The 15,773-nt window shown below is 40.7% G+C and overlaps 2 protein-coding genes, 1 non-coding gene and 1 pseudogene across 4 annotated transcripts; 1 reads left to right on the top strand and 3 right to left on the bottom strand.

The window, feature by feature from the left end:
* Window positions 1–476: 476 nt before the first annotated feature.
* Window positions 477–6,432, top strand: cct5 (chaperonin containing TCP1, subunit 5 (epsilon)). Its single transcript, XM_048266841.1, has 11 exons — window positions 477–708; window positions 1,398–1,458; window positions 1,570–1,734; window positions 2,061–2,259; window positions 2,533–2,725; window positions 3,738–3,887; window positions 4,194–4,313; window positions 4,493–4,678; window positions 5,215–5,352; window positions 5,655–5,835; window positions 6,159–6,432. Exons 1-11 carry the CDS (start codon window positions 604–606, stop codon window positions 6,284–6,286), a joined length of 1,626 nt encoding a protein of 541 aa, XP_048122798.1. The 5' UTR covers window positions 477–603; the 3' UTR covers window positions 6,287–6,432.
* cmbl (carboxymethylenebutenolidase homolog (Pseudomonas)) lies at window positions 6,012–9,571 on the bottom strand. Of its 2 annotated transcripts, XM_048266843.1 has the most exons (7): window positions 9,430–9,571; window positions 8,932–9,077; window positions 8,406–8,620; window positions 8,218–8,325; window positions 7,899–8,041; window positions 7,004–7,095; window positions 6,012–6,894 (listed from the first exon to the last, which is right to left on the bottom strand). In XM_048266843.1, exons 3-7 carry the CDS (start codon window positions 8,618–8,620, stop codon window positions 6,715–6,717), a joined length of 738 nt encoding a protein of 245 aa, XP_048122800.1. In that variant the 5' UTR covers window positions 8,932–9,077; window positions 9,430–9,571; the 3' UTR covers window positions 6,012–6,714. The 2 variants fall into 2 exon arrangements, with proteins under 2 accessions (XP_048122800.1, XP_048122801.1); XM_048266844.1 differs by lacking the exon at window positions 9,430–9,571 and having other exon boundaries at window positions 8,932–9,386.
* A 1,800-nt stretch (window positions 9,572–11,371) lies between these two features.
* On the bottom strand, window positions 11,372–15,047 carry LOC125309160 (annotated as a pseudogene).
* A 124-nt stretch (window positions 15,048–15,171) lies between these two features.
* On the bottom strand, window positions 15,172–15,245 carry trnat-agu. Its single transcript has one exon. It is a non-coding gene; the product is annotated as a tRNA-Thr (tRNA).
* Between the last annotated feature and the right edge of the window lie 528 nt (window positions 15,246–15,773).

The following is a 15,773-nucleotide window of genomic DNA, read 5'->3' as shown; positions in this document are numbered from 1 at the left end:
TGTCCCTGACCTGTCTTTAGAGAAGACTAGATTCGATAACTTCATACAAGAAAGTGAGGTGTGAATGCCTTAGAATCAAGTTCTTCGCTGACAAAACGACTGCTTGTCGATGTGTCACCGAAATGTTGCTCAGAAAGCACGGTGTCACTTAAATTAATGTAACCATGTTTCAAAAGTACTACCAGAGCGGTAGTTAAAACAGAGACATTTCTGACAATCCACATGCTGTGCACGAATATTATGACAATAAAGCGAGATTTGGTGTATGATAACGCGAGATTAGACTATACCATTTCTTCCAGAGTCAGTATGCACAATTTTAATTCAACCCAAAGGCTAGGAGCTGTTACGGTAACATAGTTAGAATATTTAGAAGATTTATTCAAGTCGTATTTTTCCATATTACACAATATAAGTCAAGATGTTCAGAAATAAAGTATAAAACGTCACCGGTCATATTACATGGTTTCGGCCACCCCGCCCCATGATCCTTCCAGAACTCGCCGGCAGATCAGCGAGGCCAGTTCTCTACTGCAGCATCAACTCACAACACTGAAATAATCATTTATACAAGTATTTGGACTGCGTACTTCTCTTGCAAAGATGTCCGCTTTGGGGACTCTCGCATTCGATGAATATGGCCGGCCTTTCATCATTATTAAAGACCAAGATACGAAAACTCGCTTGACGGGCCTGGATGCGCTGAAGGTAGGCTAAGCACAATGACTGGGTATGTTAGCCAGCGTTGCTAACATCACCATGAATGGGTGCATCGGTTTAGCCAATTTGGTAGCATATTAGCTATCAAGATAACATTAGCCAGCTAACAAACGCAGTCTAATAAAATAAGAACAATCAAATCATTAACTTAACGCAATGTCCGTAGTTATGCAACTAATCATATCGCAAACAGTGAAGTAGTTGGCATCTTTTCATAATCCTAGGCTAACTCTGATGTGCGTTAATTAACGTTAGCTTGTTGCTGCCGTTTGCCCATGTGCTTAGACCAGAGGATGTAACGTTAGCTAGATGGAGGGGAAATCTCAGAAGATGAATGTGTTGCTGAAACTAACTAAGAACTGAAGTGGCAGTTGCTTCTGTTTTACGACTACATAGCCTAACATACCCTGTGTGATGCTGCATCTGTTGATATAAATTACATTGGCGAAAAGTCACCACTGTGTATTAATGTTAACCTCCAATGGGATGTTACGTTAATGTTAAAACATTAACTGATTTCGTGAGAGCCGCCTGTTGTGACATGACATATTTACATTTGTGTCATTAAGGGGATCATTGACACAAATTACGTTGTGCTAATTATGAGTAAATCCACTGAAAATCTACTTTATGTTCTTGTAATCTTCTAATCAAAATTAAATTCAATTTAATTGCAGTCTCACATCATGGCTGCAAAGGCAGTGGCCACAACGCTGAGAACATCACTGGGCCCAAATGGTAATTACTTGCATTCTATCTTAACTTATTTTCTGTCTTTTCCACCCCAGTAAGGTTTTTGCATACCTTAAATACTACATATTTTAAATATTACTCATCTCTGGTTTTCAGGACTTGATAAGATGATGGTTGACAGGGATGGAGAGGTAACAGTAACAAATGATGGTGCCACCATCCTGAGTATGATGGATGTTGATCATCAGATTGCCAAACTCATGGTAGAGCTCTCCAAGTCTCAAGATGATGAAATTGGAGATGGAACCACAGGTGTTGTTGGTAAGTGATAGCAGGACATATCACTCACCCCCTTTTCTCTCTCCAAGCACAGTCTCAAAGAAGTGCAGTTGCATCAGATTTTGTCCATTATTGTGAATAACATAACTGTTGTCTTATGTATAAAATTCAAGTTACAGGCCTAGTTGTTAGAGTTGATGTACTACTGAAGTAGCCAATTATGCATGGATGTATCAATTCATTGCAAGAAGCTGCTCTGAATGGATTTAAACAAACATCTGATACAGGTGTGCTCTGCTATGTGCAACAGGTGTCGGTGTCATGTAAGGATATTACAGATCTACATTTTATGTTTCTTCTTCCTTCAGTACTGGCTGGTGCTCTTCTCGAGGAGGCCGAACAGCTGCTGGATCGTGGCATTCACCCCATTAGGATTGCCGATGGCTACGACCGCGCCGCACAGATTGCCATCGCACAGCTTGACAAGATCAGCGACAGCTTCCCTGTCGACCCCAACAACACAGAGCCCCTCATTCAGACAGCCATGACGACGCTAGGGTCCAAAGTGTGAGTCTGAGCATCCTCAGGTTTACCATCAGAATGTCATGTTTGTAAATTAAATTTGAAAGACCTTCTTTGTTCTTGAGTAGATTTTGTAAAGAACTCTCTGAGAGTTTGAGAGAAATTTGACAGTTTGAGAGAATTCAGGATCACACAAGAAATTAGAATGAAACGGTGCTTGGAATGTCCAGTGACAGTTCAGCTATCAATTATTCATCCCCAATGAATTACATTGTCACAATTTCAATCCATGTAATTTCTTTTCTGTCTATCCATCAGGATTAACCGTTGTCACAGACAGATGGCAGAAATTGCCGTCAATGCTGTCCTGACGGTGGCAGACATGGGAAGGAAAGACGTCGACTTTGAGCTCATCAAGGTGGAGGGCAAAGTCGGAGGCAAGCTGGAAGACACCCAGCTCATCAAGGGCGTGATTGTGGACAAGGAGTTCAGCCACCCTCAGATGCCCAAGGTATACAGGCTGATTCCTACTGTTTGAGCTTTGCTAATTATCATGGAAAAGTTCTTATAATTTCATACAATTTAGATCCATTACACACAAAGTGAAATATTTCAAGCCTTTTTTTTTGTTTGTTTTAATATGGATTATGCTTATCTTGATGATGACAGTTACAGCTCATGGAAATCAGAAATTCAGTGTAAAGTATAAAGTATATCTATCTAAAACATCAGCAATGGTTTCCCTAGCCTTTAATCTCAGTCTGGGCAGGTCAATGGACTTTTCCACGATATTCTAATTTTTGAAATGCACCTGTAAGTGGAAAGATTTAGGGCAATATTAAAAATGTAAAAAATCTGCATCCTGAATCCTTTCAGTATGTCTCCACCCATGCAATGCTCCAGATGTAGTCAGTCATTTGTTTCATCAGGTGAATGCATACTTGGCCAACTTTAATGCTGACTGTGTATGATCCTTTAATGGGGACTGTCAGTGCTAGTTCACCATTCTTGCTCACTAAATACAGTGTGCAATATACCTACTTCTAATGAAGAAGTAGCCCTAAGTCTTTTGATTGGGGAGTAAATGAAAGCGGCTGAGGGGGAAAAAAGGGGAAACTGCTGTTGGATCCAGTCATTCAGAGGCCAAACTTTAACTACCAAGATTGTATATCTCCTATGGGAATATCTGATGATTACACTTTGCTTCTTGGCAACAAACAAACAAGCTAAACGGCCAGTTAGAGCAACCATTTTTTAGATGGCTCTGACATCAATGCAACACATTAACCAGCTATAAACCAGTCGACAAAGGACCATCAGTAATGGTGGAAGAGTGCACACTGCACTGATTAGAGCTACAGATGTTCAACGATCAGCCAGATGTTATCAGATGTCCAACCATCGGGTTTATCGAAAGTTCCTATTTTTCAAAAGTCTACATTTTATGTAGTAGTTTTGCTTCATGCGAATTTGTTAAACATTTAATTCTGAGCACAGAGCTTTTGCTATCTGTCCTTTTCTAGGTCTTAAAGGACACAAAGATTGCCATCCTGACCTGTCCGTTTGAGCCCCCTAAGCCCAAGACCAAGCATAAGCTTGATGTGACCTCTGTGGAGGACTACAGAGCTCTTCAGAAGTACGAGAAGGATAAGTTCAAGGAGATGATCCATCAGGTCAGTGTGAAGAACTTTGATACATTTATAGAAGCGACGCATTTATCAGCAATTGTTGATAAGCACACATTTAATGCAAGCTTTTTACAAATTTGTTGTGATGTAGAAATGTGCAGTCGTGTGTGTGGAATTAGTCACAAATCATAGTCAATCATACATTTCTGTTCATGTTTGATTTCGCTCTTAACCTTGCACTGATGCATCATATGAAGCTTTGTGCCAGATATTTTAGAGTGCTGTGTGCAGTCTTTGTATCTTGTGATCTGAATAAATATAGTTATTAACTGTGTCTTACTGATTACTCAGATCAAGAACACTGGGGCCAATCTTGCCATCTGCCAGTGGGGATTTGATGACGAGGCAAACCACTTGCTGCTGCAGAGTGAACTCCCTGCCATCCGCTGGGTGGGGGGACCTGAAATTGAGGTTGGTGGGCCATGGCCCGACATCTAGTAATGTTACAGCGGAGCGTCCTTAATGCTGCTCTTTTTTTTAGAATTGTCTTTATAGTTGCTTTTATTTTATTCCCTGTTCTCTGTTTTGTTTTTAATTTTTTTGTTTGTGTAAAATATGTGCATATTTTGAACTTGCAATTTTCTGTCCAGCTCATCGCCATTGCAACCGGTGGGCGTATCGTGCCACGTTTCTCTGAGCTGACCCCAGAGAAGCTGGGCTCCGCTGGCCTTGTCAAGGAGATCTGCTTTGGTACAACCAAAGATAGGATGCTGGTCATCGAGGAGTGCAAAAACTCCAGAGCTGTTACTATTTTCATCCGTGGAGGAAACAAAATGGTAAGAGGGCCAAGTAATGGTGGATATTCTAGTGTTTTTCAAATTATGCGGTCTGCAACAAGGCTGCTGGTCCGTGGTGTCATTATGCCCGCTGCTTATGTCACTTGTCTGCTAAGTTGCGGCACAATTGATAATGAAATCATGCTGAGTAATGAAATGAAACCATTGTAATTGCGTTGGCAATTTTATATTTTAGTGAAGCAGTCCTCTGAAGAGCATGATTTCACTAAAAAACTTTTTGTGAACAATGTTAGCATTGAACATATTGATTGTTTTACTAATGTCTTGACCGAATGTGTACAACAACTATATAGCCTAACAATGATCATTTTATTTATCCATATATAGATAGATTTCTTGGCCTACCTTTAGGCATGGGTGGGATACATGGGGAAACATGTGGGTTGGCCCTAAGTCTGACATGACTGGGCCTCAGGCCAAAGAAGTTTGAGTCGGGCTGTTTGTTTTAGATTGATGTGGAGCCCATGTTGTTTGTCTCAGTCACATACTTATAACCAGTTCTGCTATGATTGCAGATTATTGAGGAGGCCAAGCGTGCCCTTCACGATGCCCTGTGCGTAATCCGTAACTTGGTCCGGGATAATCGTATTGTGTATGGTGGTGGTGCTTCAGAGATTGCCTGTTCTCTTGCTGTCAACGAGGCAGCTGATAAGGTAAGGCTAAGCTGTGCACATTGCACATATGTGGGGAACTAAAAAATGTTTTAATGCCTGTTATTGCTGTTGTGTGAAGGGAAGGGGACTTGTACATCTATATTTAAAGAAAGCAAAAAAATAATTGCAGTGTAAATTGTCAAGCTCAATTGTCAAGTGTGTATATATATTTTTTTTAATTATTATTTTGTTTAATTTGTCAAGAGGACGTTAAGTTACTGACTCTGGTTATAAATGTTGATTAGCTCACGCTCTATGCTCTTGACATGTTTCACTGAGCACACTGGTTGTTGTGTCTGCAGTGTCCCTCTCTGGAGCAGTACGCCATGAGGGCGTTTGCTGACGCTCTTGAGGTCATTCCCATGGCACTGGCTGAGAACAGTGGCCTGAACCCCATCCAGACTATGACTGAAGTCAGAGCCAAACAAGTGAAGGAGAACAACTCTGCGCTCGGCATCGACTGCCTCAACATGTCTACTAATGGTAAGTTTCAGGCAGATGCGATGTGAATTGAATGTGAATGTGTGTTGTGTATGAGTCTTTTCATTACATGCGTTTGCTCTCGCATCTTATTTCAACTTCTAATGTTATTTACCATTTTGGATCTGCCACACGTGTTCAGTTGTGGGGCAGATCGTGGGGACAAAAAACAAACTTGATGGCATTGGTCAGTTTATTGGCAACATGTACAGTTTTAGTAGCTGTTTGATTTCAGTAAAATTCAGAGCTGCCATGCAGTTTAATATGCATTCTAATTGCTTTACATGTATAGTTTTTCCAATGTGCCCTCTCATTGTTTTGCTCAGACATGAAGCAGCAGCACGTGATCGAGACTCTGATTGGTAAGAAGCAGCAGATCTCCCTGGCAACCCAGGTGGTGAAGATGATCCTGAAGATCGATGACATCAGAAACCCGGGCGAGTCTGAGGATTGAGCGCTTTCTCACAAAAATGTGTAGTGAATCACCTTGTGCACTTGTATCGGGAGAAATGTGTCGTCTTTCAGTATGTTATTTATCCTTTGATACGTTGCTCTTAACAACTGTAGTGGGACCGAAGTCATTAAAGTCTTCATCTGTCACGTTTCGTACATTTGAATTCTTATTTGTTTCTAACCAGCATGCATAATTTAATTTAATCATCAACTTAATTATTCCAATGTTCAATAGTCACTATGATGGACTACGTACCATTGTATAGTACCACTTCCAGGTACATTGGACATTGTAAGGATTGGGCATATTTTAGTCATTAAGACTAGCACTTTAGTGCACAGCATTTGGTCCTATGAATGAGTCAACTATACATTTGTAATGCATTCGATGCTAACTTGGTCTTGTTAACTTTTACGTGTAGGAAAATTCTACATATACTTTTTCAGCCAGTTTAACATGTCTGTTCTAGCCTCCTGAATGAATGGTTTGTCAGCTGGGTTGATGTCCTCTCTCTTGCGATGCACAAATCCATGTGTCTGTCCAGGGAAAATCTTCACTTGGAAATTAACTGTGCACTTCTCTTGCAAGTGTTCTTCTAGTACCTTCACCTACATTAACACAATTGTAGATAAGGACATTTGAGCCATGGTAAAAGGACTTTTTGTTTTTAGATTTTTGTGGAGACAGTTACTTGAAACAATGAACGACATGCCCCACCTGATCAAGTGGGATGACCGCATCATTCTCCGCAAAAATGAAAAGAGTGGGACTTTTCAACTGGTATCGGTCCTCTCTCTCTCGGACGATTCCTGTTTTAAGAGTCATCATGCAGATATCTCCGTTAACACAGCGCATGTGCATGAGGGGAACAAAAAGTGTGTGGATGTGTGACTCCTACAACGTTCTACTTACAACATCAGAACATGATCAGAATCATCTAGACCAGACAGTGGTTCTTAACTGGTCTGGCTTTGGGACCCACAATTTCCCATGTTCATCAGGTAGTGACCCATATATTTCTTTAGCATTCAAGTGCCTGTAGGCCTACATGCTGATGATGTTTGGCATTACATTTGTGAAGTTTTCAACTCCTGATGTAACCTTTCAAAGTGGGCTACTCGACAGGTTTGTTTTTGAAAGGGGTGCTTGGTTTCCATGTGACATTTTAGTTTTCATGGTCATGCTTTCATGTGCCAGCAATTCACTGCACACCACACTAGGATTTCTGTGCCATTTTGTCCTCAATTTCAGTGAATCCATATCCTACTTCAAATATTCAGGGCCATAGCCTACTTGTGTTAACTGCTAAAATTATGTCTAACATGACCTGTCGCATAAACATTTTCTATGTCAGCAACTGACATATGAATTAATATCAAATTAAAGGTCCAATATTAGATCTGATAAGGTCGAATTTTAAATGTTTTCATATTTTTTGAACACAAGCTTTGCGACCCACCCAGAATGGGTCCGAGACTCACCAGTTAAACACTGATCTAGACCACAAACTAAGAGTTTACCATAGGTGGGGCTATGGTGTTGTCAGGGGCCTTCCATGTGATAAACTGCAGAACACTATACAGAATATTTCATGCACATATTGTGGACTTGCCATAGACAGATACTCCAGCTTGGATGTCAGGGTACTGGAGAGCCAAGTAATGTGTAGCGACACCTCCCCAGCAGAAGCCCACTGATCCAATCCTGGTTGCTCCACATTGCTCCCTCAGGTATTTCATGACGGCATCAACTTCTCTGAAAGAGGAAGTGGGGTAGTGGTCCTTCAGGGGGTCATTATGTTAAGAACTGCTCTAGACTTAAAAGTAAAGCGAAGTGAGTGAACTGGTTTTAAAACTACCAAATGTTGACCTGCTCAAAAATGGATGTATTACAACATGTCTGGAGACATTTGCTAGAATTCTTTAGCATACTTGTTGATTTTTGTTGGCTTTTTATCCTCGAGCCATTCCTGAAACTTTGACCAGTCATGAGATGGACTCCAAGGCTCTTTACCCAAAAAGAAATCTGGGACAACGGCTCTGAAAGGAAGAAATATCTATCAGTGCAAAGGACATTTAAATAATAGAATCCAGAAATAATGTAATCACTGGAGACTTACATATATCCATTACTGGAGAGCATGTCAGCCATGTATCTTGTGTTGGGTAATTGCCATCCATAGATATCTTGAATAACAATGACCGCCTTATCTGTTTTGACAGCTGGTTTTACAACATAAACCTTCACGTGCTCAATCTGCATCTCTTGACCCAGTCCCCCATATTCCATCCGGTCTCCTATGTCGCATGGACATGGCTTTTCTTCGTTTGCCATCTAAGATAAATGTTTTGGTACAATGAATTAACAATAGCATTTGCTGTGGTTAATTTATTATTTATTTTCTTATTTTTTTTCCCCTTATTATTATTTTCTAACTCAAATGGCCATTTGTTTCCCCAGTAAAGTGACCAAAGTTTTCCCTGTAACCACCCCTTGCAGTACTTCATCACGTGACCTTTTACATAACTTTCAGCTTTGAACTGTTGGTATGAAAATGTCTTTGCACCTTACATAACTAATTTACAGGCATGTCTTTGGCATGTTAGTTCACATACAACAACGTAGATGTGCGGCATGCTACTAACCTCTCACTTCGACTTGGATGCTTTTCACTTCTCGATAGCCTGGTAGCCTACTTTTCGGTTTGGTTACCGACTGATGAAAGCGAGGAACATGCTTCCAGTTCCCGATTGCAGCTCGCTGCTGTAAATGGTCAGCAAGGTTGACGCCCCTTTAATGAAACACGGAATCATTTTCCAATTCAATATTGTAGCTGCCAAGGCGTCCTGATCTATCGAGCACGCATATCAATCTTACAGCTTGCAATCCTTAGCCTACTGGAGCATGTAGTCCCCGCAGTCAGCAACATAGGCTACATTAAATCCATACAAGTAAAATGCACCGCTGAGATTCAAAACCACGATCTCCCATGGGATCTCCTAGTCACTATAGGCTAAGCTTTAATCAGAGCCCGTTTAGACATTCTCTGCTTTAATCAACAAAGCCCACTGTCATCCAGCACATTGGCTTTTATTCTGCTAGTGTAATGTACATGTGCAGATAATAACAAAGTTACCAATTACCATATCCACACTTGCTCACTAAAGAAGACAGTGTAGCCATATATAGCTAGAGTAGCCTACTGCAAATTAAGAAGTAGGCTAGGCCTCGGTATTTTGAAAAAAAAAAAAAAAGAAATCACATTTTTGTGAGCTGACCCCATTGAACATGGGACCACTGGCGTTGTCAAGGAGATCTGCTTTGGTGCCACCAAAGATGCTGGTCATCGAGGAGTGCAAGAATTCCAGAGCTTTCCTCCAAAAGAAAGTTCTATATTCTCATTCTATTCAACAAACGTGTTTTAGTAGCCTACACAACAACTCAAAATATGAGTTTTTGCACCACTACTTCAACAAAAGAATTTGCACCACTACTTCAACAAAATGTCTTCTGTACACATTAACCAGTGTCTCACATCTGGTTCTGCAGATTTTTGCCTACTCGTCCTTGCAGAACTCAGTCAGTTGAGAGAGGTTGGGGTGACAACTGCCATGTACTTCAGATCGCTTCAGATAGCCAAAACATTTCTATTGTATTGAGGTCTGGAGTTTGACTAGTCGAATCCAGACTACGAATTCTCTTTAGGCCTATCTTAAGAAATTCCATGGCCATTTTTCTTGAATGCTTTTGAATTGAATGAATTGAGGGTCATCCTGTAATAAAATCTATTTCCCCCCAGCACACAACGTCTTTTGGACGTCGATATCTGGGCTAAATCCCGTCCCGTCTCCAAAATTAGACATAAAAAATTTCGTTTGGCAGGTCCATTCTGGTCCAAATAAGGACGTCTTCTGGACGTCCGTTTCAGACCACATATCAATCAACTCAATACTGTTATAAATTAATTTGTTAGTCTAGCTAGGACTACATTATCAAGACTGTCAACCCTCCTGTTTTTCCCTGGGAGTCGCCAGGCTACCAATACTCTAGAAAAATCCAAACAGTGCTATCCCAGTTTTGAGTGACAATGTCATGAATTATAAACCAAATATGCAAATTGTCCAGAATTATCAGTTAATTAGTATTTTGACAACAAAAAAATGTGCAAAAGGGCGTTTTGCCCCAGCGGTGGGGTAAAATACCCCCACCCTGTCAAAGCAATGCCCCTCATGCATTAATAATAAATAATAATAAGTTTATTTTATATAGCGCCTTTCTCAAACCCAAGGTCGCTTTACATAGTAGGAATGCAGGGAAACACAATAACAAACAAACAAACAATACAACAGAGACAAAGGCAGGGAAATACAATAACAAACAAACAAAACAATACAACAAAGACAAGTTATCTGTAGGAACTATGTGTTGGGTTAAAGGTTGTATCAGCGATTTCAGGACCAAAAAAGGGCCAAACATAAATGATCACATTCATAATCTTTCCTAACGATCTGCTAGCTGCCTGCCCCATAAGCAGGCCATCAAAAAACGTGTCTCTGTAGGCAGCCTCCGAGATCTGTACACAAAAATAATTGCTACCAACAAGAGTTGGCAACCCCTCAAAAGCAAAACAAAGTGTGTCAACCAATAACCGACGAGATGCGCGTTTAGGAGAGTTTTAATTGCACAGGAGGGAGGGGGAGGAAGTAGCGAGCTAGCTCAATGTTTTGTTTAAACATTAACAGAAGTGACGTCCCCGCTATCACTGATACAACCTTTAATAGCAAAATTAAACAACTAAAGTAAACAAAATCTATTGTGGAGCAACAACATATAATCAATAAATTCATAGCAACTATATTTGATCAATATATTGACAATAGCCAACTCTTTTTTAGCGACTACTGAAAATTATAACACTTGCTAAAAAATTCTTCCATTGTCGACATGGTGCATTGAAATAACACTACTTCATCTAGTGATTAGTTTGTGAAATATAGGAGGGGGGGGGGCATTTTACCCCACTCTACCCTATACATTTGTAATGCATTTGATGCTAACTGTATGTAGGTAACTTTTACTTCAGTTCTACATAAACTTTTCCAGCCAGTTTAACATGTCTGTTCTAGCCTCCTGAATGAATGGTTTGTCAGCTGGGCTGCCTCTCTCTTACGATGAACAAATCCATGAGTCTGTCCAGGGAAAATCTTCACTTGGAAAGGAACTTTGCACTTCTCTTGCAAGCGTTTTTCTAGTGCCGTCACCTACATGAACACCAACATTTGAGCCATTGTAAGAAGCCTTTTTTTGGAGACATCAGTTGAAACAATGATGCAAACACATGCCCTACCTGATCAAGTAGAATGAACTTATCATTCTCGGCGAAAATGAAGAAAATGGGACTTCAACTGTCGGTCCTCTGTGTCACGGACAATTCCTGTTTTAAAGCGCCAGAACTATAGTGAATCGAATCCTACAAGGTCTCACCAAGGTTCTACTTACAACTTCAGGACATGAATCATCTCTAGATCAGTGGTTCTTAAACTGGGGGTTGCTAAAACTATGGGAGGGCGTCCCAAATGATTTGTAGTCTAAATTAAAGAATTTAGACCAACGTGGTCTAGTTTTTAGACCAACATGTTTAAAAACTAGAATATTCAGTAGCCGTAGATGTAGGTAGGCTATAGTATTTCCATAATGTTTCTCTGAAAGCGGATTCTCTGTCTATGCAAAAATTTAAATACCTGCGCCCCCCAATGATAAGCTTGAAGATGCTGTGCTTGAGCTTTCTAGTGACCGAACACTGAAGCCTTATTTTGCCACAGGAGCACCAGTTATACATTGGATGAGTTATCCATTGGGAAATAATAAATCAGACTGACAAAGGCTGACATTAATGCCTTTGGTGTTGACATAGCATAGGTGAGTGAAGACATTTACTGCCTTTGCCATCAATGCCTGTTTTGCACCATTTTCCAAAGTTAACATTTTTGCCGGTTGTATTGAAGCAGATCACAAAGCATGACCAATGTTTTTTGAGGGGTCGTAAGACAAAAACTTTAAGAACCACTGCTCTAGACCACATACCATAGGGGGCTATGGCATTGTCGGGGGCCTCATGTGTACTGCATCTAATATCAGATAAACTGCAGAATACTATGCAGAAAATGCCATGCACATAATGAGAACTTGCCATAGATACCACAGCTCGGAGTGGGTACTGGAGAGCCACGTAATGTGTAGCGACACCTCCCCAGCAGAAGCCCACTGATCCAATCCTGGTTGCTCCACATTGCTCCCTCAGGTATTTCATGACGGCATCAACTTCTCTGAAAGAGTATAACTGCGGGGGCTGGGTGGAACTGTGGCCATTAATGGGTGCCCAGGTTGGCAATCAGTCAGGCAATCAACCAGGCAATCAGTTATTCCTATTATTATACTTATCTTTAATAGAATAATTACAACTCCTCTCCTCTGAAACCCTCCCTCTCTGTGTTCCAGCTTCTCTCCTCCTGGCCCAACAGCAAGCCAGCCTTACACATATGCACACACACACATACATCCTCACATACTCACTACCCCTCACCCCCCATCCCCACCCCCATCCCAACACCACCTCATTCACACTCTCAGAGCTACCATCCGCACCCCCCCCCCCCCATCCCCCCTTCTTTTCATTCCGGTCATCAATTTCATCCCTGATAATCATATCTGTAATCATCCTGGACGCAAACCATCCTTAGCCTTTCTGTTATTAATGTTATGTTGTGTTATGTTTGTGGAAGCCAAGTCAATGTGATGTTAAGTTACAGAATGTGTTTATGTAATGTACATCTGTTTATCTTATGTAGTATTCTTGTGCATGTCGTAGTGTTGCATTTTCTGTAATGTCAATGATGTTTGCAAAAAAAAAGAGTACAAGTACAGAGAAAAAAAAAACTTGCGACCCACCCAGAATGGGTCCGAGACTCACCAGTTAAACACTGATCTAGACCACAAACTAAGAGTTTACCATAGGTGGGGCTATGGTGTTGTCAGGGGCCTTCCATGTGATAAACTGCAGAACACTATACAGAATATTTCATGCACATATTGTGGACTTGCCATAGACAGATACTCCAGCTTGGATGTCAGGGTACTGGAGAGCCAAGTAATGTGTAGCGACACCTCCCCAGCAGAAGCCCACTGATCCAATCCTGGTTGCTCCACATTGCTCCCTCAGGTATTTCATGACGGCATCAACTTCTCTGAAAGAGGAAGTGGGGTAGTGGTCCTTCAGGGGGTCATTATGTTAAGAACTGCTCTAGACTTAAAAGTAAAGCGAAGTGAGTGAACCCCAGAACTGGTTTTAAAACTACCAAATGTTGACCTGTTCAAAAATGGATGTATTACAACATGTCTGGAGACATTTGCTAGAATACTTTAGCATACTTGTTGATGTTTGTTGGCTTTTTATCCTCGAGCCATTCCTGAAACTTTGACCAGTCATGAGATGGACTCCAAGGCTCTTTACCCAAAAAGAAATCTGGGACAATCTGCCTGGCGTGTATGTGTATTTGAATGCAGTAAAGCAATTCGTTCGTTACTTCCTGACACTGAGGCCGTCGGCCCGCCGGCCCACAGTTGCCAGGGTGGTTTTTTCCTCAGGCGCTAGGGGGAAGCGAGACGGCCACCATTCAACCCGAAAAAAGTCATTTTCGCGAGAATCGTGAAACGAGCCCGTCTCCCTTATTAGACATTCTCTGATATAGCTCTTTGGAGGTCGTTTTTGCCTGTTGTTAATCTTTCACCTCCACAACAAAACCATTTACATTGTGCACAGGGGGGATAATTTGCTATTTACAATAGCAGAGTAACATAAATACATCGCGACCTTAGATAAAGCTCTTGAATAGAGGACACCAGTAATGTTGCGATCGTCATGTTAAGTGCACAGAGTTAGTGTTCGACACTAGCCTACCCTGTTGAAATTCACATACTGAATAGTGTGCAAGTATAAGAACAGTGTACATAGTGCACTGTATTCACGTTATTCATTCTATGTTTACAAATCTAAAGCATTTTAACCGCCAAATTGGATAATCAATTAACTCACACAAACACACACATAAACACGTGCAAAGCAAACACTCCCACAGAAGCACGCACACACATTGTACACACACACTGTAAGTACACATATAGGCCTACTCAAACCATACACATTAATCAAGTACATTGAATCAAGTCACATGAATCAAGCACTGTCCGGCTCTGCACTAACCTCTCAACCTCACAGTTTCACGTCGATGCTTCCTCCTACTTCTCAATGTACTTATCGGTTTGGTTACCGATTGAATGAAAGCGAGGAACATGCCTCTCAGTTTTAAATGTTTGGCAAGGTTGATGCCTTGATTAAACAGAATTATATCTATGTTGAAGGTGTCCTTATCAATTAAATTCATTGTGCTTTGTTGGCATGACTGCATTCAATTCACTGTGCTTTGTTGGCATGGCTGTGCATTCAAGTCAGTGTGCTATTGGCATGATTGTGTATGAACAATATTACCAAAGCATTACAAAGAGTAAAATAAATAAGCAATAATGGTCATGTTAATAATAGTAATAATAACATATGATTATCAATAATAATAATAATAATGATGATGATGATGATAAAAAAGCCAAAGAATTCACAAAGAATTAAATAAATTGATGATGAAAGGCTAAAACAAACAACATGAGTGAGGTGGCCTCACTGGTTTGAGGTCTTCTTTTGTGGCATTCTGATAGGCCTGTATATTTTGCTGCTTTTAGTGGAAGTTCTCCTAAGATACATTTTAAGTTGTCCTTCATTTGTTATCGTTCTAAGCAGTTGAAGTCCCCACAATCAGCATCATAGAAGTAAAAGGCACCGCTGGGATTCGAACCCAGGATCTCCTGTTTACTAGACAGGCGCTTTAACCATCTAAGCCACGGCGCCACGTGCATCGACAGGAAAACTTCACTATTAGGCGTACACTGCAGTCTCCTGTGGTTTTCTTCCCTCTGCTATTTTGAAAGTTAGCCTACTAGCCTACAATTGTTTGCACCGTGATTCTATAATTTACACATACTAATAACGCAAGGTCATATTGGGTGCCTCTCCACTGACTTTAGAATTCATCTTTCAACTCTCTACAGGAGATGAGACGCGTTATCCTGTGGACCTAGTGCAAATGTAAGCTTGCCAGCTCTTCAAAATATTTTAACTCTTCATATGCATAGGCCTATGCATTATTTCAAAAAATGTTAACACCCCATATGGTCCCCTAAAACTCATCGGTGCCCACGCTGTAACCGTAACGTTAGGTAGACACGGCATTGATTTATTTAAGAGTAGGCCTAACGTTAAGCTCTTATTTTTCAACCAATCTTGGTTTAGCATTATACAAAATGCTTGGTCCAAATTAGCACAATTGTAAAAGATGGTTAATGATTATGTAATACTAAATAACTCTTGTAACCGTAA

The sequence above is a fragment of the Alosa alosa genome, chromosome 16 (assembly GCF_017589495.1).
Source record: "Alosa alosa isolate M-15738 ecotype Scorff River chromosome 16, AALO_Geno_1.1, whole genome shotgun sequence".
NCBI classification, from domain to species: domain Eukaryota; kingdom Metazoa; phylum Chordata; class Actinopteri; order Clupeiformes; family Clupeidae; genus Alosa; species Alosa alosa.
Note: the sequence above shows the minus strand (reverse complement) of the source record. Positions and strands in the feature narration are given on the sequence as shown.